Source organism: Procambarus clarkii, chromosome 30, assembly GCF_040958095.1.
Source record: "Procambarus clarkii isolate CNS0578487 chromosome 30, FALCON_Pclarkii_2.0, whole genome shotgun sequence".
Taxonomy (NCBI): domain Eukaryota; kingdom Metazoa; phylum Arthropoda; class Malacostraca; order Decapoda; family Cambaridae; genus Procambarus; species Procambarus clarkii.
This window is the reverse complement of record NC_091179.1, coordinates 17,589,944-17,613,366: the sequence shown is the minus strand read 5'-3', so window position 1 is coordinate 17,613,366 and position 23,423 is coordinate 17,589,944. Positions and strand designations below refer to the sequence as shown.

Genomic DNA, 23,423 nt, shown 5'->3' with positions numbered 1-23,423 from the left:
GTGCCTGGGAATACCTAGCGCATAGATTTGAATCCTCATCACGGCTCCTACGGTTTTTTTTTCTTCTGATAGGTAGTTTATGTAGACAATGAACATTACAAGTACAAGAACAGAAATACAGCATGTGATATTTATGTGATATAAAGTTCGTGACATTACTCCAGTCTGATACATTGTTTCTGATTACTTATCTCATTTTTGTCAGAAAATTGTTCATCCATGTTAAAAGTCTCTCCCTCACTCTCTCTCAAAAGTGTCTCTGCCACTCTTCTAGTATGTTCAGATATCCAGAATAATCTCTTATGTGGATTTTTTTTTTAGCTCCAGATAAATGTAGTCAACCCAACCATCTCTCCTGTAAAATCTCTGGGGCTCTATCATGGAAACTAAGTACAGTACAGAGTAAATTCAATACAAATGATCAACCAGATCGAAAACCATACTGTCTGTCTGTTACTATTATGTAATTTTTCTCCAGGTGTTCTACCCATTTAGTTTTAATTATTTTTTCCAACATTTTGCCTACTATACTTGCCAATGATCTATAATTAAAGAGGTCTTCCCTGCTTAGAACTTTGTTAGCCTTTTTCCATATATCTGCAGACTCCTGTACACAGGAATTCCTTAAAAAACAATTAAAGTGGAATCCATAGCTCGGGTGTGCATTGTCTCAGAACTAAAGATGAAACTCCAACTGGGCCAACTGTTTTGTTCTTACTTAGCCCCTTGAACTTTTTCCATTTCACTTCTAGACACCTTTATGTGCTCTATGTTGTTCTAAAACAACGAGAACACACACACATATATGTATGTGTGTGTGTTTTTATAACAGAAGTGACAAGTTCATCCATAACATTCCCATTCAGATGTGTCATATTTAATTTTACAATTGAAATCACCGAGGTTTACATAAATAATTGTTACTACAGAGTATTTATTAAAAAAAAATCATTAAATTATAATGAGCAGTATGATCTTTTATTATTACTATACTTTATTTTTGTCAAAACAATACAGTATTAAAATACAATGGTCTACTGTCTCTTATTTTCATATCTTTGGCACAAATAATAAACCTGCTCCCTTTTCCAGCATCTCCAAATTTGTGAATTTTTAAATAATCAAAGTTTTCCATTAGCTTTCCAGGTCTAATGTATCATCTGCTATGACCACCAGATGACCTCCGTCATCCAATTTATGGATGCTGCCAAATGTAGTCTGACTCGCCTGAAACAAAAACATTTGTTAATAACAAGAAACAGAATATATTATCTAATATTATTGCTCTTGTTTTAAAATGCCTTGAAATAAAAATTAATTAAACGTGGGGTGTGGAAAATTTCCCATCTAGTTCTATTTAATTTTCCTAATTTCTGTTTACAGTAATAACATATACACCAGGAAGAGATATCTATAGGTGCTGTGTAAATTTACTAAAACTAAATTGTAGTCAAGATTCAATCTGATATATTTAATACATAGGTTATGGACAGCATTGGATATGACTAGCATAGGCTTACCTGCTGATCTTCAGAATAAGAGGTTCTACATGAAAGATCCTGATGAGGCTCTTGCTCCTGTACAATGATCTCCACAGATTCAGTGTCAAATGTGTGACCATGTTGACCCTCGGGCAGGAAGCTGGAGGTGGGAGATGGCTCTACATACTTAGCCATGGCCAGCTGCACATTCTCTGGCTGAAATATAAACGTAATAATGATATTATTACCTGATCAAAGGTGGAAATACTGTGTTGCTAATCAGGAAAGTAATGGTGGGATGGGATGTGAAAGGGGAGGGTGTAGATAGAGAGGATGTGGAAGGGGAGGAAGTGGATGGGAAAGATGTGACAGAGGTTGAGTGAGATACAGTATATAGTTGCAGAGAGTTCACCTGAGGGAGTCTGTGTGGTGTATGGGGAAAGTGAGACTAAAGTTCCTAGGTGTCATTTAGAATAAGCAACAGTCTGGACAATTGTTAAGAGATATCCTTTAATCTGGTAAGCATGGCCTTAAAGGACTGTATTTCTTCCCATTTATTTGTTAAATAAACCTTGGATCTATTGAACCCATAAGAAACTACAGGACCTCAGGGAAATTCTTAGGACCTCTCCTATCTCTCATATATATATCAATGAGTTGCAAGTATATCAATGACTTGCAACTATAAATGTGGAATAGACAATAAATAATTCGGCATCAAAGAGAAGAAAAGGACATTCAATACAAAATTAGTACATAAAAATAAACATATAAATCAGTTAAATTTACTTTCATCTTTTAATTAATTCTTGAAGTCTTATATAGCTGTAAATGAATTGTTAAGAATCAAAGTGTGACAGGAATATGCAGGAAGGACTGAAAATTATCTCCCATGGTGAAACGAATATGCTTTTACAATAATAGAATAAAAGAAAGTCACTGACAATAATAATACAGCTGTATCCAGTTAATATGTTTAAAATTAAACTCAAACGATATATTATTACAATATAAAGGTATCCAGGATTCATTACCTTACATATTGGCACAGAATTTTGATCACATTGCAAGAGTTTGTTGACCCCACATGCTTTACACTGTTCAATCTGAAAAATAAAGGTATTGCTTCATACAGTCATGCATTTCTGTGTTATATAAATTAAAAATTCATAATAAATAGGTTACCGTCCTCCTAATGGAGCATTACATTTTCACGTATACTCTACCTAAGGCCAAAAATCGCTGTACTACAAAATGGTAATGGCTCACAAAATTAAAATACTGTCCTGTTTTCTGTTTTGGGTCCTCATGTAGGTTAGGATAAGGGCTTTTTAGTACGACAGTTTCTTGACGTTGGGAAACCTTAGGAGGACAAGTACTTGTCAACCTGTGCTTAGTGGCGAGATGGATCTTCTCAAATGGTCTTGTTACCTATCTGGGAAAGAAAGACTGGGGAGATAAAGTTCAATCACCAAAAACAGCATCTATTATGACACTAAAGAACAGAATCAAAATAATCAGCACCCTCTTGAAAAAAAAAATTATAACCAAAGATATCCAGTTATTTCTCTGTTAACAGTCGCTCAGGAGGTAAGCGGCAATGGCTTCCCGCACCTCATGCGGCGGGATGCGGGAGGCCGAAAACCTCCAGAAGGGACCGAAGTACCCAAGGGAACCCTGAACCGAACCCGGGGAGGAGTTACCACCATATCAAACTCGCACAAGGAGGGGGGGATAAGAAAACCCCACCCCCTGCAACATCAAGCCCTGCTCAGAGGGTACCAAAACCCAAGCGGGGTCAAGGGCCCAAGCTCCCCAAGTCAGCCCCTCGCCAGCCCCGGGAACCTCCACCCCAGGACCAGGGGCTGAGCCATCCTCCAAACCCTCCACCTCAAAAGAAAAGGCAGAGGCCACCGAAAAAAGCTGGAACGATGGGGAGCCCACTGGTCAGACCCAGAAGCACCGGCTGGAGGAACAGGCTTGAATGCCTCCATCGCCACCCCAGATGGGGCATCCCCTGAAACTGCCAGTCTCTCACCACCAACTAAACCCTACCTATTGCACTGTGTGAAATGTCGACCACCTCTAATTATGAATGATCATGTTTATGAAAACAGCACGACTGTCTAAGGGAGCAGCTGAGAGATATAGCTCAGAAGTAGACATTTTATCTAATTAAATCAATTTTATAATTTAAATCACATATTCACGATACCTTAACAAAGACATCTTCAGTTATGCCAGTCCAGTAATATTTCTCTACAAGACGTCGCAGAGTTTCAGTTCGATCTGAAAACAATTGTGGTTAATAAATGTAATTGATGACACATTTGATGAACCTAATACAGTTATCAGAATATTAAAACTATTTTAATCATCAAGTCATTAAACATTTAATACCAAACTGTACTGTTAATTTAGCATCAATACTTTGAAGAAGCATTAGTCACTTATTGAGCTAGTTATTCTGTCACTCACAAAGGTAGTGTATATTTAAATTGCATGTCTAGAAGATACAGCATATGACTTTATTTATGCACAATGACAATTGGCATTGGCACCCTAAGGACTTGTGCATCTATGCATGGTTATATCACATCCATACATTACATCTATGCTTGTGATTCACTGGAAGCAGAGCTCATCTATTACCAGAATAAACAATGAACAAAAAGTCTATTTGCAAACTGGAGCATTACAGAGTCCCAGTGATGTTACTAATGGTCACCAATGAGAACTTGGGAAAACTCCAACAGCCAATCACAACTTTCTTTGCTGGACCCAAGTGCTGATTAGAAGTGAAGAGAGGTTTGCGATTTTCAGTCTTGAATTCTGCATACTTCCTGCAGATATCTCCCGTGTGGATTTGTTCAGGAGCTTCTAGTTTCAGAACAATGACTGGTATTTTTAGAGATTTCAGGATCTTGCTTGCTGGGGTGCTGAGTCTGGTTTTTTTTGCTTTGTCTCATTGTGCATCCTACCTCTATCTACCTCTAGGTGGTAGGTAGAGAATTCTCTAATGTCTTCCATCTTCAATTTATGTAGCAAGACTATTAGCAAAGATATCTGTTACAGTAATGGGCAAATTGACTAAGACTAGAATAGTGTATTTAGTTATCCAGAGGGATCGTACAATTGCATGGCTTGGGGAGCACCTGAGGGGACTAGTTTAAAGAAAACCATACAATTCAGATGCTAATATACATGAATTAATTAATATCATAGAAAAAGATATATGTTTACATAAACTACAACATGTAAACCTATGAGTAGCCTGCTGTTCTCTATACTAGTAGAGAAAATGTTGCAAACGATAACTCAATGATGAAAATCTGTAAGATAGAAACTACTGAAGAGTACTTCCAAAATTACAAAGCTGCTCACCACAATGGTGGCCAGACTTCAAAATGTGGCACTTCTCGAAGGCTTCCTCCCTTTCCATTTCTAAGTGGGGAACTATTCTCCTCTCAGTCCTGTCCTTGCCAATGTAGTACATGGTTGTGCCTAAAATATGAAGCACAACTTTCAAATAATATGAACATACTAACAAGTAATAATATCCTCACTTATCTCTACCACACTGTAAACATTATTATTCAATGAACAAATCCACAAGGGCCGTGACGATGATTCGAACCCGCGTCTGAGAGCATCCCAGACGCTGCCTTAATCGACTGAGCTACGACATGGTCAAAAGGAGTTGAAACCGAAGTTCTACTGAACTTACTGGATCCTGCAGCCTCTCCGAGGCACAAACCAGCGTCTGGGATGCTCTCGGACGCGGGTTCGAATCCTTGTCACGGCCCTTGTGGATTTGTTCATTTGATGCATCACGCAATTGTGATTTCTGTGTGTAATTATTATTCAACTTGAATAAGAAAATTTGTGGCAAAAGTAGTCACAAAATGCATTTTGTTCTTCCCAAAAAGTTATTCAGCTTCTGTTTATCTGTTTCTATTCATATTTAACTAGAAAGTTAAGTTAGTTATTCTACTTTTCTAGTTAAAGATGAAGGCCTGATAACTTTCTTCCTTTCTGGAGGGGTTAAACAGTGGCTCCCTGTTGCTAGCCACTCTGGGATAATTCCATGGCTATAAGTCACATCAGCCATTGCAAGTCATTACGAGCCTACCAGAGACCAGAGGCCTGCCCGCCAAACACACACCGAAACTACGACGTTGGTACAACGTTCGAACAAGTTTTAACACCTCCTAACCAGTTATAACAACCAATATAGCAAGTTGTAACAACGTTCTAATACGTCATAAACACGTTAAGCCAAGATGTAACAACTTTAATACAAGTTGTAACAAGCGGAAAATAGAGACAGTTTCGGTTTGTGTTTCCAGGGTGGTCTCATACCATGTTTATTGTGTGCAGATTAATATCATCATTTCTCTGTGGATATTTATTTATACTATGTCCTGATATGATGATATTTATTGCATGAGAACTTATACTTTGATGTAAAGGTGTCTCACGTAGTGATCTGAGGGATTACATTGTTTTGATTTCATGATGAATTATGTGAATTATGGTAAAATTATGTGAATTATGGTTCTCACTGCTCTCCTTCCCTGATGAGCCACCTTCACTTTTCTCTGTGGTTAGTTAGATACAGGGAGCCACCATTAGGCTCCTTGAGAAAATCAGCATTGAATGTAATGAAACGCCTCTTTCTGGGGAGGCCTCGGTGCTCCTCAGTCCCTTCTTTCCCTACTAGGTACATCGGTTTGCATGTATTCAGCTTATGGCTGAAGGTTGTTGATAGGGGGAGCCAGCAGCCCCTATGATGATGACAGCTGATGATGGGCTGTTGATACTAGGGGTGCAAGGCCTAACTACTGGGTGGATATTTTGCCAAATTGTTTTGATCTTACCTTTTTCTTCAGTTTTACTCATGGGGTTTGATTTTTTGGTGGTGGTAATTATGAATTGACTCTGTGTGCTTCTCTGAGGGAGGATTTAGGTTTGACCTCTGGTCTCAGGTAGACTTTTAATGTCTCGCAAGGGCTCGTGTGATTTATAAGTGTAGAGCTATCTCAGTGTGGATAGCAATAGGGAGCCATCGAGGTCGTCCCCAGAAGGAGGCATTTCATTATAATTAATGCCGTTTTTTTTCTATAATCTAAAGTATATTTTACATCTAGCCTAAACAGAACAATAGTCGAATGACAGTATGCTCCTTTTCATACTATCATATATTAACGATAAAAGGCAAAGAATTATAGAAACTCATAAAATTAAATTATTTATATACCTTCAATAATAAATTCTTTAGATGATCTTCTTATGCTATTTTTACTTTTTTTCTGAACATAAGACAAATGTGTTCCAGTCTGCAGGTAGTGTCTGACATGTTGCAGATGTTGCAGTCCTGGTCGCCCCTTCTGCACCCTCACACCTCCCTGTCAACATTCACATTATTCCTAACTATATTTCATACACAAATTGAACTGCTATACAGTATTCAATACCAATATACAATATTAATTATATTGTAATGAAGACAAATGGTTTTATATTTATCATTAGGCTACTGATAATATACTGATACTATACTAATACTGATAGTATTGTATAGATATTACCACAGACTGAAAACTCTATTGTTGTACAGTACTGTACTACATTACACACAGAAATCACAAAAGTATGATGCATCAAATGAACAAACGGGATTTATTTGTTCATTTGATGCATCACGCTATTGTGATTTCTGTGTGTAATGAAGGGCGAAGAGGGAGAACGGCCAATTGACATAGCTCGAGTGCATGGGGGAGTTGTGTAAAACCATGGTTTGCGTCTCGGAGAGGCTGCAAGATCCAGTAAGTTCAGTAGAACTTCAGTTTCAACTCTTTTGATCATGTCGTAGCTCAGTCAATTAAGGCAGCATCTGGGATGCTCCCGGACGTAGGTTCGAATCCTCGTCACGGCCCTTGTGGATTTATACAGTACGTACTGTATTTCTAAATATATTCATTAGATAATAATTTGTTCTTGTTGTAGGGTTGATTATTATGATGATTTGTAATTACTTTTTGATACATTTACTTTGTATTATTTCAGATAGTATGTAGTGAACTGAGCCTAATAAAGATGAAATGTAGTATCCGAGAATATAACTCGACTCCGTTCAGCTCGTGTACATTACTTTTCAATTGTTTCGTCTATTTTCTAAAGAAGCCCTAACCAAAAAGGAGAACATGTTAATGACACTTATTCTAAGGAAACCTGACGGAGTACATAAAGAGGCAAAATTTAATGCTCGGAATGAGGGGGCAAAGATGAAAGTTCAGAAGCAGATGAGTCACAGCAATGTCAGAAATAACTTCTTCAGTGTTAAGGCAAAAGGCATTAAATATACCAAAACTAAAAGATAGAAGAAAAACACACACATACCTTTGTTTTTGTTTTTGAATCTGTGTGTAATTACACTTAGGTAATTACACACATTAGGTATGTGTGTAATTAGGTAGTTATATTCAAGCTGAAAAACAAAAGTGTCATATAAAGGTAAGTCAATTTCATTTTTCATAGTGATGGTGAAATAGAATAAATGACCTGGGAGTGGTATATGCCAAAACCATCGGAAGCTTCAAAACATAATAGAACAAAGATTATAGGAAAGACAGGACAATACTACCATAGCTCTTATCTTTTAATTCCACTTAGGTAATTACAAACACACACAGAATATTATCAAAATGGATAAGCACAAACCACAACATCGACTGCATGGAACTTGTGGCTTTCCACTTCTGGCAGCATAACATAATACACTGACTGGAAGTTGACATTTTCTATTTCTTCTTTCAATGCCTTAACAATTCTCAGACGATTCTTCTCTTTCTCAGTTTTTGTGTTTCTCTTGAGCTGTAGAAAAATAAACAGTGGCTCTGATTTCTCAACAAAATTTTCAGATTTGCAATGTCAAATTTCCACAAAATTAAATAACTATTTCATTTAATTCTTATGTTGTGTTATGTGTTGTTGTACGTTGTGTTATGTGTTGTTGTGTATTGTGTTATCTTATATTGTGTTGTGTGTGAGGTGTGCTGGTGCACAATAGAATGGTGGGACTTAAAGAATGTTGAGACCTACAATGGTGGGATCAAATGTCTAATAACTCGGCCAGTGCATTGAAGCGCGAGTATTTTTCACTCTCTATGCATGATATTAAACTAGTCCTTAGGTTATGACTTGAGTTGGTTTCCCATTGTCGAGGACAAGAGATCTGTTAAGTTAATCGAGATCCCTATAGGTAAGCAACTGACCTTTCCAGGATGCAACCCAAATAGTTGAAAACTCTCAGGTCCCGTATTACATGTTATGTGAACAGTGGCATTAGGTGTAAGGAATTGTGCCCAAATGTCTCATCCTACCCAGGGATCAAACCCAGGACCATTAGATTTTGTGCCAACTGCACTGACCACTACTGTCACTGTCTCCCTTTCCTAATTTCCTTAACAAGACCATTTGCAAAGATGCTTATCAAGGTTGGGGACAATGTTGAGGACAACTGAGCAGGGAATATGAGCCCTAAAGTGGAACATAATGATTCTGGATGAGGGAGCATGCAAGGGGCTAAAGCTCAGAAATTGTTGTTTATACATATGTTATTTGTATGTGTAAATACTGTACTGTATATACATATATGGGTTCTATCAATTGCAGCAAAAAACACCCAAACCTTTGGGTTAAATAGAAAAAAAAAAAAAGTTAAATCTAGAATTTACTGAAATACAAAATGGGTTTATGATAAATTTGCCTAGATTTTTTAGATTGCACCTTATTTAAATACATACCTTAAAGTCTGGCATTCTTAGGATTCTCTTAATATGTATTTTAGCAGGACAACCCATTTTTTTTGTTTTTTGGGTTAAAATTCTTCTCTTGATCGTTATATGGTTTTGTTCCTATAATTAAGAGAAAAGAAACAATCATTATGAATAATACTGACACATAACAGAGGAAGCATAGCAATTGTCAATAATACTGACACATAACAGAGGAAGTGTAGCAATTGTCAATAATACTGACACATAAGAGAGGAAGCATAGCAATTGTCAATAATACTGACACATAACAGAGGAAGTGTAGCAATTGTCAATAATACTGACACATAACAGAGGAAGCATAGCAATTGTCAATAATACTGACACATAACAGAGGAAGCATAGCAATTGTCAATAATACTGACACATAACAGAGGAAGCATAGCAATTGTCAATAATACTGACACATAACAGAGGAAGCATAGCAATTGTCAATACAGTATACTTCAATACTGTAATTTTAAATGTGTTGCACTAATAGTGTGACTGACTAACGGAAAGTTATTTGAATTTTCCCTTTTCTGCAATGACTCTCAAGCACAAGGTGTCATCCCACATGGACGCCTTTGGCCTTGTAGCACTGGTGAAATATGTTTTAATATTTTCCCAGCCTAACTACAATACTGTTCTACTGTCACTAGAATTCTGAGCGACAGAATACTGTAGTTCAGAAAATATACATTAATATGTGCACATACTATTTGCAACTTATCACATTAGACAAGTTGAATCGACCCATCTACAGCAATGTTTAGTCAAGAGATGCAGTTATCGAGCCTACCTTACCTAGAGGTTACCTTGAGGTGTTTTCGGGGCTTAGTGTCCCCGCGACTCGGTCGTCGACCAGGCCTCCTGGCCGGACTAATGGCTGGGATTGTAAACATTATGAACACCATTCCTTTAATCCTTCTACTGTACATCCCAGCTGGGGATGTACAGTATTAGGATACTGCGTAGGATTTATAACTCCCACGGGTCCTTGGGACTCACATTGGCTTTCTCAGTTTTCCAGTAAACAATGCCATTTTGAAAAAAAAAAAAAAAATTATGGACAAGTTCCTGGGTGTGAAGACCTCAGTACTGAGTAAGTAACCATGGGTGGTGCATTCATCATGAGCTAACAGCACTACTGTTCAGCTTGTGTACACAGCATCACATAAAAATGATGAAATATATACCGGAAAGTACAGTGACTGCAATTATTATGAAACGATAGTACCATAGATGATCCTGACTGATAACGGCGATGTACAATGTTCAGATATCACTGAACACAATGCTTTTCATGATGTTCACAATGTGATGCAGGAAGCCTCAGCACTCTCCCATTGTTTGGTTTCTATACCTCATGAAACAACCTCGTGCTCCTTAAGTAGGGTTGCCATACGGCCAGAATACAAAATTTTTCGTTGTGAAATTTTAAATTTTTTGTTGGTGGATTTGGATTTTTTTGTTGGTGGGATTTGGATTTTTTTTTGTGGACAGATTTGGAATTTTTATTGGTGGATTTGGAATTTTTATTGGTGGATTTGGAATTTTTTCGTTGGTGGATTTGGATTTTTTTTTAAGACCGTTAACCCAATTCCCAACAGCACTCGGTAACCTTTTTTGGGCACAGATATTTCATCAAGCAGTGAAAGTACTGGACACGATAAGGGGCATGGAGCCCCCTGGCTGTCTGGGTTCAAATCCTTCTGGGGTGTGGAGTTTTTGGTTACATATTGGCTTGGGGACCATTCAAACTTCTTAACACAAAAGTTACTCATGTGGCCCCCTGCATGTGAGGTGATTTGATGAAATATCTGTGCCCAAAACGGTCACCAAGTGCTGTTGGGAACTGGGTTAAGGGTCTTACGACTTCTAATTCTTCTAACAGTCATTGTGGCCTAGTGTTAAATGTACTGGACATGCTAAGGTGCATGGAGCCCCTGGCTGTCTGGGTTTGAATCCTTCTGGGGTGAGGAGTTTTCTGTTATATAGCTATTAACTGGCTATTAACTGAAATGAACTATACAAATTTTCAAAATGTTCAACATCCTTTAGATGAAGGATGGGACAGAAATAATATGAAGTACAGTATTGTACATAGCATCACTTAATCTCACTTAAAATTCCAATGCATCTCATTAACTTACATGTAATTCTTGACATTCTTTAGGAAAATGTAATACTGTACAGTATTGTATAATGAACTAGAGAATATGCCAAAATGTAACTCGCAGGTGATTATTTTCCATGTGTTTAGTTTTGAGTCCTACAAATAATTACTGAAATTTTTCTTTACCTCTATCTTGTCTCTATTTGCAGCGTATCTCCTCTTGTTCCACATTCCACTATCGTTGCCCATGTGGCACTCCATGATGTAGGTTCCAGCCTCAATAAATGGTACTCCAGTGTATTCAACTGCCATTGGGTCATAGCCTCTTCCTTTGGTTCCAGCACCCGCTGAATATTTAATATGCTTTCTTCCTTCTCCAGCAAAAGTCCTCATATCTGAGCCTAAACAAATTATTATAATGATAATGACAGTTTTAGAATACAAACTATGTTAACAGGCAGCTGACAGATACAAACATATACACACACACTCGAAACAGAAAGCTCCATTACCATATTTACTCAATTTCTAATTTGTAATGTGTGGAGAAGCCACAGTACAGAGAAATAGGTGAGAAATACAGGCAAAGATGGTTGAAGATACTGTGCTGAAATTGACACCTAACAATTTATCATATTCTTCCACACTAACTAATAACATGTAATTATTAAGGTGAAGGGCTAAGCAACTCGATGTACAAATCAATCTGGAGAGTAAAATACTCTTCAAGATGACGAAACAAGAGCTAAGAGGCGCGCATATATATATATATTTATATATATATTTATATATATATATATATATATATATATATATATATATATATATATATATATATATATATATATATATATATATATATATATATATATATATATAAATCCACCTAATTCTTACATTTCAGCCTCTCCATGGATATAGCTTCTGGCATTCTGTTCTGCATTTCTTCTCACATCATAAAAAAATTACATTCACACGTGCTCTTTATCCATAAATTCCACACATTAGAGTTACAAATTCCTTTCTGCACTCTCCAACTTTGTCAAAACTTCTCAATTTCTTAAAAGTAGTGTACAGTATATTACCAATTATGTCAAAAATTCCTTCCTTTCGGTGTCCAACAAAATGCATCCCTGTTGCTTTTTCTTCTGCCATGATAAGGTTCATGACTTCTTCATAGGAGCCCACAACTTTTATTATTCCTATTGGATTATCCTTCTCAACTGTGACATCTCTTTTAGCAAGTGAAGACCGTTTACAGAGTTTGTTCTTCATAGCACTTGCTAAACAATTAGCCACCTTACAGGATGATGCCCTATCTGATTTTGAGATAAGATATTTATCCGAGGAATTCTTTCGGATGTGGAGTGATGTGTTGTGTTTCTTCAGTCCATGTACTTCATGGTGATAAACAATCTGTTAAGGAACACTTGTTGAATTATATCAGTTTAAAAATAATGTATTTTACAGTGTGTATAAACCGAAAGCTAAATGCACATGATGAGTCACAATAACGTGGCTGAAAATATGTCTATACCAGACATCAGAAAACGAAGAAATTATATGTTTTGGTCCGTCCTGAACCATTATCAAGTCATGTAATGTAATTATATGACTTGATAATTGTCCAGAACGGACTGAAGCATCGTCATTTTTTAGTTTTCCTTTGTGAGGTTTGGACATCATATGAAAGTAAAATTTATAAATTCCATAGATCACCATAAGTATCTATCCAACGTATGTAAGTTTGCAACAAGTAAATCTTCTGAATATTCAAAATTATCTTTTTTCTTCTGATAATCGGTTATAAAGCTAACAATAACAATTACTCTTGGCTAAATTAAAAAAATAATTGGCTCCAGGAAGCAACAGGAGTGCTCAGTTTTAGTAACACAATGTAACACAACTTTTGTTCCTGGGTAGTAAGTGCTGTTCCTGGGTAGTTAAGTGTTATTTTCTCATTGCTTATGCTTGCAAAGTATGGAAAAGGGCTTTTATACCCCCCTTAAATTTTGCTTAAACCTTTACCTAAAACAGCTTAGAGAAGACATCATGAAATACCTGAAGGCTGCCGACTCCTTATCTAGAGCTGTGATACATTGTTTCATAAGACGGCAGCCTTCAAACTCTACCTTCAAGAGGTCTTTCCTAAGCTGTTTTAGGCAAAGGTTAAAGCAAAATTTGAGGGGGGGTATAACAGCACTTTTCTATACTTTAGAAGCATAAGCAATCAGAAAATAACACTACCCAAAAACAAAACAAAGGGTTTACAGTGTTATCACTGTGTCATATTTTTGTCACTGCAAATTAAATGGTGGACACCGCATAAAATGATGACAACAATTAAAGAAACGAAAGTTACAATTTAAGGACTCGGTAATGTTAATGACTCTTTGTTTTAAATAGCTTTGATAAATCAATTGTAGACCAGTAAATAAATACTGAGGGTTAGTACAGTACATGCACGGTCAAAACACTTAAAATGTACAACACTCACCGGATATTGCTGGTTGGGATTGGCTGTAGGCTCTCTAGAGGTATTTCTTTTGTTCAATTTGCATATATCACAGTTATTAACCTGTAAATATAAATATTAGTTGGTAAATACAAAAAGGAAGCCAGAAAAATAAGATTTACGGTACAGTACTGTACTTGAATTGCAATGTGTTTGACATGAATACCTAACTTGCAACTTCACTGGGAGAAGCAGCTGCACCATAGTAAGAGATTTGTTGAAACTATGCAGCACTTTGTTACTCACATTATAATGGGTACAAGATGTACCCATTATAATGTGGTATGAAAAGTACTTGTTATACGAGGTATAGTCCACTAAGACCTTCATTTAATCTCACGTGCAGAAAAAACGCAATCAACAAATACTGTAGCAAATAATGAAAAACAAAAATTACATCATACATAATAATGAACCTTGCATTATGTATTATTCTGCAGTGGATATGAGAATCACACATGGGATATGGGAAACGAATATGGGTAGATAAAAGTAAGATTTTGGTGAATCTAAATAGAAGCAGCCATGTATGGGCCAATAAGCCTACTGCAGCTTCCTTTATTCTCGTGTTCTTAAATGTATGTAACACTCCATGAGGAGCGCTGTTTGTGGATGACCTGCTTTTACTATATTACTCACTGTAAGTTTTCTTGGTGCCCAATCTCTCATGAACAGTGAGAAATGGGTTAATGAATGTGTAATGTATGCATGAACAATTTTACTGCTGCTAATATTAAATAGCCGTCTACTCAATCAAACAATAGTTAATTCTACAAATGATGATAATCAGGAAAGGCATAAACTAGGTGATGGAATTCAGTATTCAGGCCAATATTCAGTGCAATAATACAAATTTCAATGCTTGAACTATTCATGGAGAGACATATGGTAAAGCACACACATCATCACAACAAAATCTTATTACTATTGCATAATTATGCATAAAATATGAGAAACATGATAGCTTCAGATCAAGATAGCTACCAAACTCATTTTTGTTTCTTTTAAGATGGAATATATCCATGACCGACTTACCATAACAACTACATCCTCTGCCATACTTGTCCAGTAGTATTTCTCTGCCAAGTTATACACCGTTGAGGTACAATCTGAAATACCAATTCAAGTTCAGTGGTGGAAATGTAAAATATTTTACAAACATTTGTTCATCTTTAACCCTTATTAAGGCACTCAAGCCTAGCTTAACACACCAGGCATCTGGGCTGCCATCTGGTGGCAGTCAGGAGCTTCAATCAGGGTATTTACTCTGCAGTAATGATCATTTGCCTAGTTTATCCAGGGTATTGTATTACCATGTCTATGCTTTCTGGTGGATTTGATAAAGTATGGTATATAAACCAGAAGTGGAAAATAATAGCTTTTTAAATTTTAATATAAACTATCCTTAAATGAAATAGTGAAATGGCAGACAAACTGGAGAAAAGCATTTTGTAACATCTGACTTGAGACCAATCATAAATAACATGCAATAAAGCATGTAGTGATGAAGCCAGAAATCATGGATATAAGGCCAAATACAGAAAAATAAGCACTGTACTGTACTGATATACTGCACTGAGGAAACTAACCCCTGCACTGCGCACCTGGTTTCGGCAAAAACTTCTTGGGGCAATTATCAAGGACATACTGTATTCTTGTTGTTTTCATAAATATTTAGGTAAATTTAATGTCAAAATGTTTCCAAACTCAACTATTTTCATTTAAAAACACAAAGAGTAATGAAAACATTAAAAAACATTAAAATATAGCCTAATTAAAAAAAAAAAATAGCACAACTCTTAGAGCACGTAAAGGCGCTTTGCGCAGTGCAGGGGCTAAGGAAAAGCATTCCTGCAAAATACAAAAGTGTGCCTAATATGATGCCCAAAAAGTAAAGAAGTAAATACCTGCATACAAAGTCTATTACAAAACCATTCCTGGAAAAAGACACTGAATAAGCATACATATAATGTATGAAGGAGAAATGTTTGAACCTTACCAAAATGGTCCCCAGATTTTCTCAATATATGGCTTTTTTCAAAAGCCATATATTTTTCATCCTCTGTATATAATACAGCTCTCTTCTCACTGCCATCTTTACCAATGTAGTACATTTGCTCCTCTGAAAAAAATAAAAGGAAACTTTTAATATTTTAATATATAATAATACAGAACAGGTTAAAATGATTTCAAACAATGTTATAATTTCATGGTAAACTAATGCAAGGTAGGGATGTCTCAAAGTAAACTCAATGCTGTATAGCTGGACAAAAAATATATATATATAATTAGAACTGTATACATGTATCAGTATTACACAACCTTCAATTGTGAAAGCTTTTGCAGCAATTCTAATGTTTTTTTTCTCATTAATCTTAACAGATGATAAGTATGCACCCGTCTCCAAGTACTTTCTAATGTGTTGAAGGTGAAGTGAAGTATCCTTTTCTTTTGGCACCATGACTCCAGCCTTAAAGATAAAACAAATGAATAAATACAATTGTGACTGCTTGTTCATGCACCAATTAATGGTGATAACAATTACAATATTCTGGACAATATTACCATTAATGTATTTTCTTATGACAGTTACTTGAGGCAAAATGCTCCAAAGCAGGTTTGAAATTACTACAGTACATACAATGGCTCCTATTTTTCATGTTCATATGATGTTCATTCTCTCAAATATTTATAATTAAACGTGCAACATGTAAGCACTGTGAGGATGCAAACAGGATATACTGATGGTGCTCAGAAAACACATTCACATACAGGAACAACTGTTCACATTTTTAGCCTTTTACAATACTGTTACAGAAACAATGAACAAATCACAGTAGCTGAACTTTCAACTTATCAATAACAAATTACAGTACAGCAATTTACTAAATTTCAGAGGGAAATACTGGTGTCAAAATATTAACAAAAGTAGTTTATAAAACTTTGCTGGGTTGAGAAATACGGTGAGATGTACACTACAGTACTTGGTCTTAGTTGCAAACTAATGGAAAGACAGGCACAAATTAGTAACTATTGTTTGTGAATACATTACACAACACATTTTGGCTATGGAGACCCAGCTTGGAAATGCTAAAGAAACTTACCACAAAGTCTACTACATGATACTTGTGACTCTCGACGTAGGGAAGAAGAATGTAATACACAGACTGGAAGCTCACTCTCTCTAAATCATCCTTCAAGGCTAATATGATTTTCATGCGATTTTTATTCCTTTCTGCTGAAGTATTCTGCTTAATCTGTAATATAAGTTTCAAAGCTTATTTTATTAGACAATGAATGCAGTGGCATGGGAATTATACTAGTACAGTAAAGCGCAACGGCTACAGAGAAAACTAAGAGACAAAACACAGCAGCACAAACAGTGCAGTGACTCGACAAATAGGAAACAGTATTGTGTAATGAAACACCCTTTACTGGTGGAACTCCAGTTGCTTCCTGAACTAAGTTCTTATACCACCAATCCTCAGCCTTAAGACAAAGGCTCAGTCACATCTGTTGATTACTGGTAGGCAGATGTGACCAGAATCTGGCTCACCCTACAAGGCGAGGGGAGCAGGGGATCATATTAACAATTAGTTGCAGAAACCCCAACAGTTAGCATAGGCAAAACAAAATCAGCAATTTCTTGAAAGAAATTAGGCACTCCTTAGGTAAACAAGGAGAAGAATCTTGACAGATATCAAGCACAGTGATATGCTTGACCTCCCTCAGATGGCAGCCCAGGTCATCTGTGGTATCAAGAAGCCTGCCTCCTACAAGAAGCCTACAGGTGTTGGATGGGCTACGGCAGGCAGAGTGAGAAGGCAAGCTTTATGAGACTGCACATGACCTAGCCAGCCATCTGGAGAAGGTCACGTGCATCACATTCAGGGTTTTTACATAGCAGCAACAACCTTTTGTCACATTTATATAGGGGTGCCTAATTAATGTCAAGCAGTTGCTTGTTTTGTTGTGCCTATGTTTTCTGGTGCTTTTTCTCCAGTTTTGTGGTTGATCCCCTGCTCTCCTCACTTTATAGTCAGACAGATTCTGGTCCTGGCTTCCAGTAGGCAACATATGGGTCTCAGACACCTGTTATGTTGGGCTAAGGCTTGATGGCAGCAGAGCTAAACTCATTGAGCTGCTGAGGGGTCTTTTCCAGAAGATAATTTTAAAGGCAAAGAATCTTATCACTGTTTTTTATTTTTTTCCACTGGTGATGCAGCCCGTCCTCTTGAGCGTTTCCAACATCACTAAACTGATGTACGAAAGTGCCCAAACCTAACCTAATGGAGGACCCATGAATAGAAAATGAGACATCACATTAATTTGCAAGCTGGTATGATTTTTAGTATGTACGGCTTTGGCCTTAGGGGATTTATATGTCAAAATGTGATGTACTATTCGAGATGACGGGTTGAGTGATGACCAAACCTTGTGACTTTGACCATAAGTTACCATTTAACAAAAAGAAGAGAGTATTCTTACCTTAAAATCAGGAAGTTTAATAATTCTTTTAATATGCACCTTGGTAGGGCAGCCCAATTTTTTGGTACCGTGAGATCGAATTCGTCGCCTCACAAACATTTTACCATTTTCCTGCTAAAAATAGTTATTTTCAGTATTGTGATTTTTGTTAGTACTGTGGAGTAATGTTTATTTGAACACATTCAGATCATCGTACTCAGTGTTAATCTCAGCCCATCCTCCTATTTAGATAGAATTTATAGCAAGTTAAATTTTTTAAATAGAATTTTGGAGAGTTAAAAAAAATTAAATGAGAAGGCAGTGGATGCCAAGACTATCAGCAGTTTTAGTGAGTATGGGCGGGTGGGAGGGCTTGGGCATGAGGGCGTGCATGTGTGTGTGTGTGTAAATTACAAAGAAATTAATATGTGATAAATAATGTGAAAATATATGCCCATGAAGGAAACTAAAATAAGAAAAAGCACTTTCATGTATATTTCAACACATCTTCAGAAGAACTGACAAAATGCATACAGTGGTAGTATATATATATATAGACAGAAATAGGGCGGTGACATGTGAGGTCAGAATAATGGTCTTTATCATGAGCCAGGTTCATGTAAATATGTAGCTTTTCTTTCTATTTCTATTTAATAAAACTGTTGCATTAAAATATTTATAATATTAAATGAGTCATAAATAAAAATGTTACCTCATTCTTGTTCCTATTTGCCGCATATTTTCTCTTGTTCCACATTCCACTGTCGTTGCCCATGTGACATTCCAAAACATAAGTGCCAGCCTCAATGAATGGTACTCCTGTGTATGATACCGGCACTGGATTACAGCCTCTTCCCTTTGTTTCAATGCTTACTGAATATTTAATATGTTTTCTCCCTTCTCCAACAAATTCTTTCATATCTGAACCTGTGGAAATAAAAGAGATTATAAGTAATTTGCTCTGTAATGAAAATAAAACTTCATAAGAGTTTGAAATAATAAGTAAAATGCCTTTCTGAGTACTATACTGTAATAAGATCTGTATGTCCAAAGGACAGTATCCTACATATTCCAGCCTATCCTCCTGTTTTGGTAGTACTTATAGGAAGGATGATGACCATAGAACTGTACATATACCGACATACACCGCAATTAAAAAGGTATAAATCGATACTATTGAATTTGAACAAACTGGAAAAGGATTTTCTACTTATGTTGCAAAAATAACCTAAGCTAACCTAACCTTTCTAGGCCTAATATAAGCTACCTGAGGCCTAATATAGTACATTTGTGTGCTATACTAGGCCTAGGAATATTTAAGTTTGTTTTTAGCTTCATTTCTTGGGACTCTATAAAGTGAATAGTACTGTACAAAGTTCTACAGCACTGTACTATCTAACTCCTTAGTATGTCAATGTTTGTACTATGGTGCATACAGTTACAAAAAGTTCTATCTGAACAGGAGGATGGGTTGCATACTCAGATAAGACCACATTCTGATACTGGTGCTGAGAAAAATCATTGATTACCAAAGTCTTGACCATGAATTGGCAACAGAAAGCCCACAGAATTCCACTAGGCCAACACAGACTAGATTGATCTTGGCAACATGATACAAGGTGTACTGCAAAGTAATCTTTTATTTAAATAAAGGTAAAATTGAATTAAATTATCAAGTGTACTGTTGCTATTTCAAATCATGTATACAACCTAAAAAAATAATTACAGTACTGTATACTGTACAGGTTTTAAATAATTATATTGAACAATATTTATGTCTAAATACAATGCATTATAGTATGAAAATTCCATCGTGAAACATAAATTTTACAGTACAGTACATATCATTCTTTCTATCCACAGCATTAAAGGGGTGTTTCATGACAACTGGTTCAGCCTAATCATTTTACTTGCCATAATAATAAAAAAAAGATATTTGCAAATAAAATATAATTACACCATGTTACATACTGTAATAAAATGTTTGTCTTACCAGTCATGTCAAAGATTCCTTCTTTTCGGTGCCCCACAAAGTGCATTCCTGTTGCCTTTTCCTCTGCTTGAATAAGTTGAAGTGCTTCAGCATGAGAACCACAAACCTTCAGGATACCTCCAATACCTCGATCTTGATCCTGTTCTTCCTTCTTAATGGGAACCTCTGTCTTTGCCACAGCATCTGGAGACCAGCATAGCGTAGTATCTACTGCTGCTGCTGCTGCTGGAACTGTTGCTGATGTTGGTAAAACACTCTGGCTCATGACCTCAACAATAGATTCAATTATCATATTTGTATTTTCCTGATAAGATCCTGTAAAGTCTTCAGACATGTAACATGACTCGATGCTTCCTTGCTTGGAGTAATTACTGTATCATGATGCTCAATGAGTGAAGACGACAAGAATGAAGCTTCATTCTTAGCCTGTAATGCAGTACTGTATATAGAAAATGTGTAAATGGGTCTACAAGGTTCTGTTTGGTGATCATAAGAGGAATGTGTGTGTGATCAAGGCTGGAAATGTGGGATCAAATGCATTATGATGAAGTATGTACTGTATTACATTATAATGAATATAAAGAATATAAAGAATAATAAATATATTTTTAATGGAGCATGTACTATAATCTATGCCATAAATTATAATGAAAAATGTATAATGATGAAGAAATTGAGTGAGTACATGAATGATCCAACACAAATTTTTTAATAATTTTAATATTAAAAATATATGAATTTATGATCTTTTTTTTTTTTTTTTGAGATATATACAAGAGTTGTTACATTCTTGTACAGCCACTAGTACGCGTAGCGTTTCGGGCATGTCCCTGGAATACGATCCCCGCCGCGAAGAATCGTTGTTACAACCAAGTACACATTTTACTGTTGCGTTAAATAGAGGCTACAGTTAAGGATTTGCACCCAGTAAATCCTCCCCGGCCAGGATACGAACCCATGACAAAGCGCTCACGGAACGCCAGGCGAGTGTTTTACCACTACACCACAGAGACTTTAAATATCATATCATACAATGTCATAAATTGGAGTAGGTTAGGATTGGTTTAAAATCCTTATGCAAACTTTCTGTATGAAGTTACTTTTATTTAGATTTTCCACATGCTTTTTATGCAGTTTAGAATGATCCGTACTGTAATATATTTGTCATATACAGTATATGCCTCAAGAGCAAAGTGTGATCCTAGGGAATGAAGCATCAATCCATATAACACTTATTTCAGTTTCTTAAATAATATTGATGCCTTCCACCTGAAAATCTGTGCCTTACATCAGTATGCCCTTGTAGCAAAATATTCATCTTGCAGCTATTCTTGAGGAGGTGGGTGCCAGACCTCCACCTCAAATATAAGTCAAACTTGACCCCCACCCCACCAATCTCGGACTCCCCGAGCGACCTCTGGAGAATGGAGATAAGACGCTCACTCAAATCTGCAGATCCTTGTTTTATTTGACAATCCAATTAAAATTCAGGCTTATACACACCCTCTAAGCCCCTACCTGCCAAAATTATCACCAAACCATGACAAAGATACTCGTGATAATCATTGTAGTGTCGTCCCCAGGTTGAGTCAAGAGTCTCTCCTCAAGCCCTACATTATTTTTTTCATATAGTAAAATAAGTAAAGTAAATATTATTCGGGAAAGTATATACATAGTGGACTTACAAATATAATGTTGGATTTATAGATAGAGCTAGTACATACAATACCTAAAGCCACTAGTACACATATAGCGTTTCGGACATATATTTATTTATGTTTCTCCTTTGTGATTCGTGCAGGTTATGTGGATAGTGTTGTTGTTGTTGTGTTGATTTAGGGGCGAATAGTGTTGTTGTTTAGAGGCGACGAAGAGTGGTGTGGTTGTTGTTGTTTATGTATTAAGGCGCTTAGAAACAAAACTCTTCTCATGTTGAGAAAAAATGAAACCAAAAACGTCCAAAATTATGGGGTAACTTTAGTAGATTTACTGAGTTTACCACCCACCCACCACCCAAACCACTACAGTATTTTTTTTCTCTCTTTCTCTCTCTCTCTCTGTCTCTTTCTCTCTCTCTCTCTGTCTCTCTCTCTCTCTCTCTCTGTCTCTCTCTGCTTAGGCATAGTATGTATCAGCTCTATATAGAATATAGCTCTATATAGAATATAATATAAATTAAACTCACCTGGGGTGACACGTGTTAACATCCATACTGATACTAAATGAAGATTTGCCTAACTCTAAATTGCTTACACAGTTTGTATGAGGGAGAATGATGGCTGAAACACGGTGGAAGGAACGGAGAGAACGGGGGAGAGGGGAGGTGCGTGAGGCGAGACTCGCCAGGTGCTTGCAGGATCGATGCAAGAACACAGGTGAGGGATGCTGGGGGAGAGGACGGATGCTGAGGGAGGTGAGGCATACTGAGGGAGGTGAGGGATGCTGAGGGATGATGGTGGAAGCAGGTAGAGATGGAGAGAGAGAGAGAGAGATGGGTGCAGGACTGACTGTGGGAGGGAAAGACGGGTCGACGCTGAGAGGTCCGAGACTATAGGAACAACTCGACGGAATTAAGTGAGTGGTGGAGGGCCTGCTGAGGAGCATGAGGGGGGGGGAGGTGGTGAAGGAGGTGTTGGAGTGGATGATAGGGGTCGAGGAGGACATATTTGGGTGGTCGGGGGAGGAGGTCGTGGAGGACACGCAGTAGGATGGGGACTGATCGATAGCCTAGTGTTGGGTGCACGAGGGCAGGAGGCTCGACTTTGTGTTGTATGCGCTACTCACTAAAATATTAATAACATTGAAATAAATTATACGAAATACAAACACATGTAAAAGTCACAAGCGCGTACACACACACAAAAAAACCATCCAAATGTAAAATGCTTTAAGATAAAACAAGAGCAATGTGGCGGGCGTGAGAGTCAGCCTGGCCGGGAGATGGCGGCGGTGGGCGCTGGAGGCCACAGAGGTCGTGTGGCAAAAGTGGCGCAGATTTAACATTATATTAAAGTCAGGAGCTTCTCGACTG

At 36.9% G+C, this 23,423-nt stretch overlaps 1 protein-coding gene across 10 annotated transcripts; it reads right to left on the bottom strand.

Annotated features, from left to right (window-relative positions):
• Positions 1–951: 951 nt before the first annotated feature.
• On the bottom strand, positions 952–23,180 carry LOC123765466 (uncharacterized). 10 transcript variants are annotated; one of them, XM_069333970.1, is made up of 19 exons: positions 22,646–23,180; positions 20,393–20,623; positions 19,112–19,326; positions 18,421–18,531; positions 17,037–17,189; positions 16,255–16,402; positions 15,932–16,054; positions 14,968–15,041; positions 13,915–13,995; positions 12,503–12,833; positions 11,604–11,818; positions 9,290–9,400; positions 8,205–8,357; positions 6,742–6,889; positions 4,866–4,985; positions 3,697–3,770; positions 2,516–2,587; positions 1,521–1,697; positions 952–1,227 (listed from the first exon to the last, which is right to left on the bottom strand). In XM_069333970.1, the coding sequence occupies exons 1-19, from the start codon at positions 22,812–22,814 to the stop codon at positions 1,135–1,137; spliced, it is 2,799 nt and encodes a 932-aa protein (XP_069190071.1). In that variant the 5' UTR covers positions 22,815–23,180; the 3' UTR covers positions 952–1,134. The 10 variants fall into 10 exon arrangements, with proteins under 10 accessions (XP_069190071.1, XP_069190070.1, XP_045610014.2 ...); XM_069333969.1 differs by having other exon boundaries at positions 18,421–18,534; positions 22,646–23,179; XM_045754058.2 differs by having other exon boundaries at positions 18,421–18,534; positions 20,393–20,818; positions 22,646–22,783.
• Between the last annotated feature and the right edge of the window lie 243 nt (positions 23,181–23,423).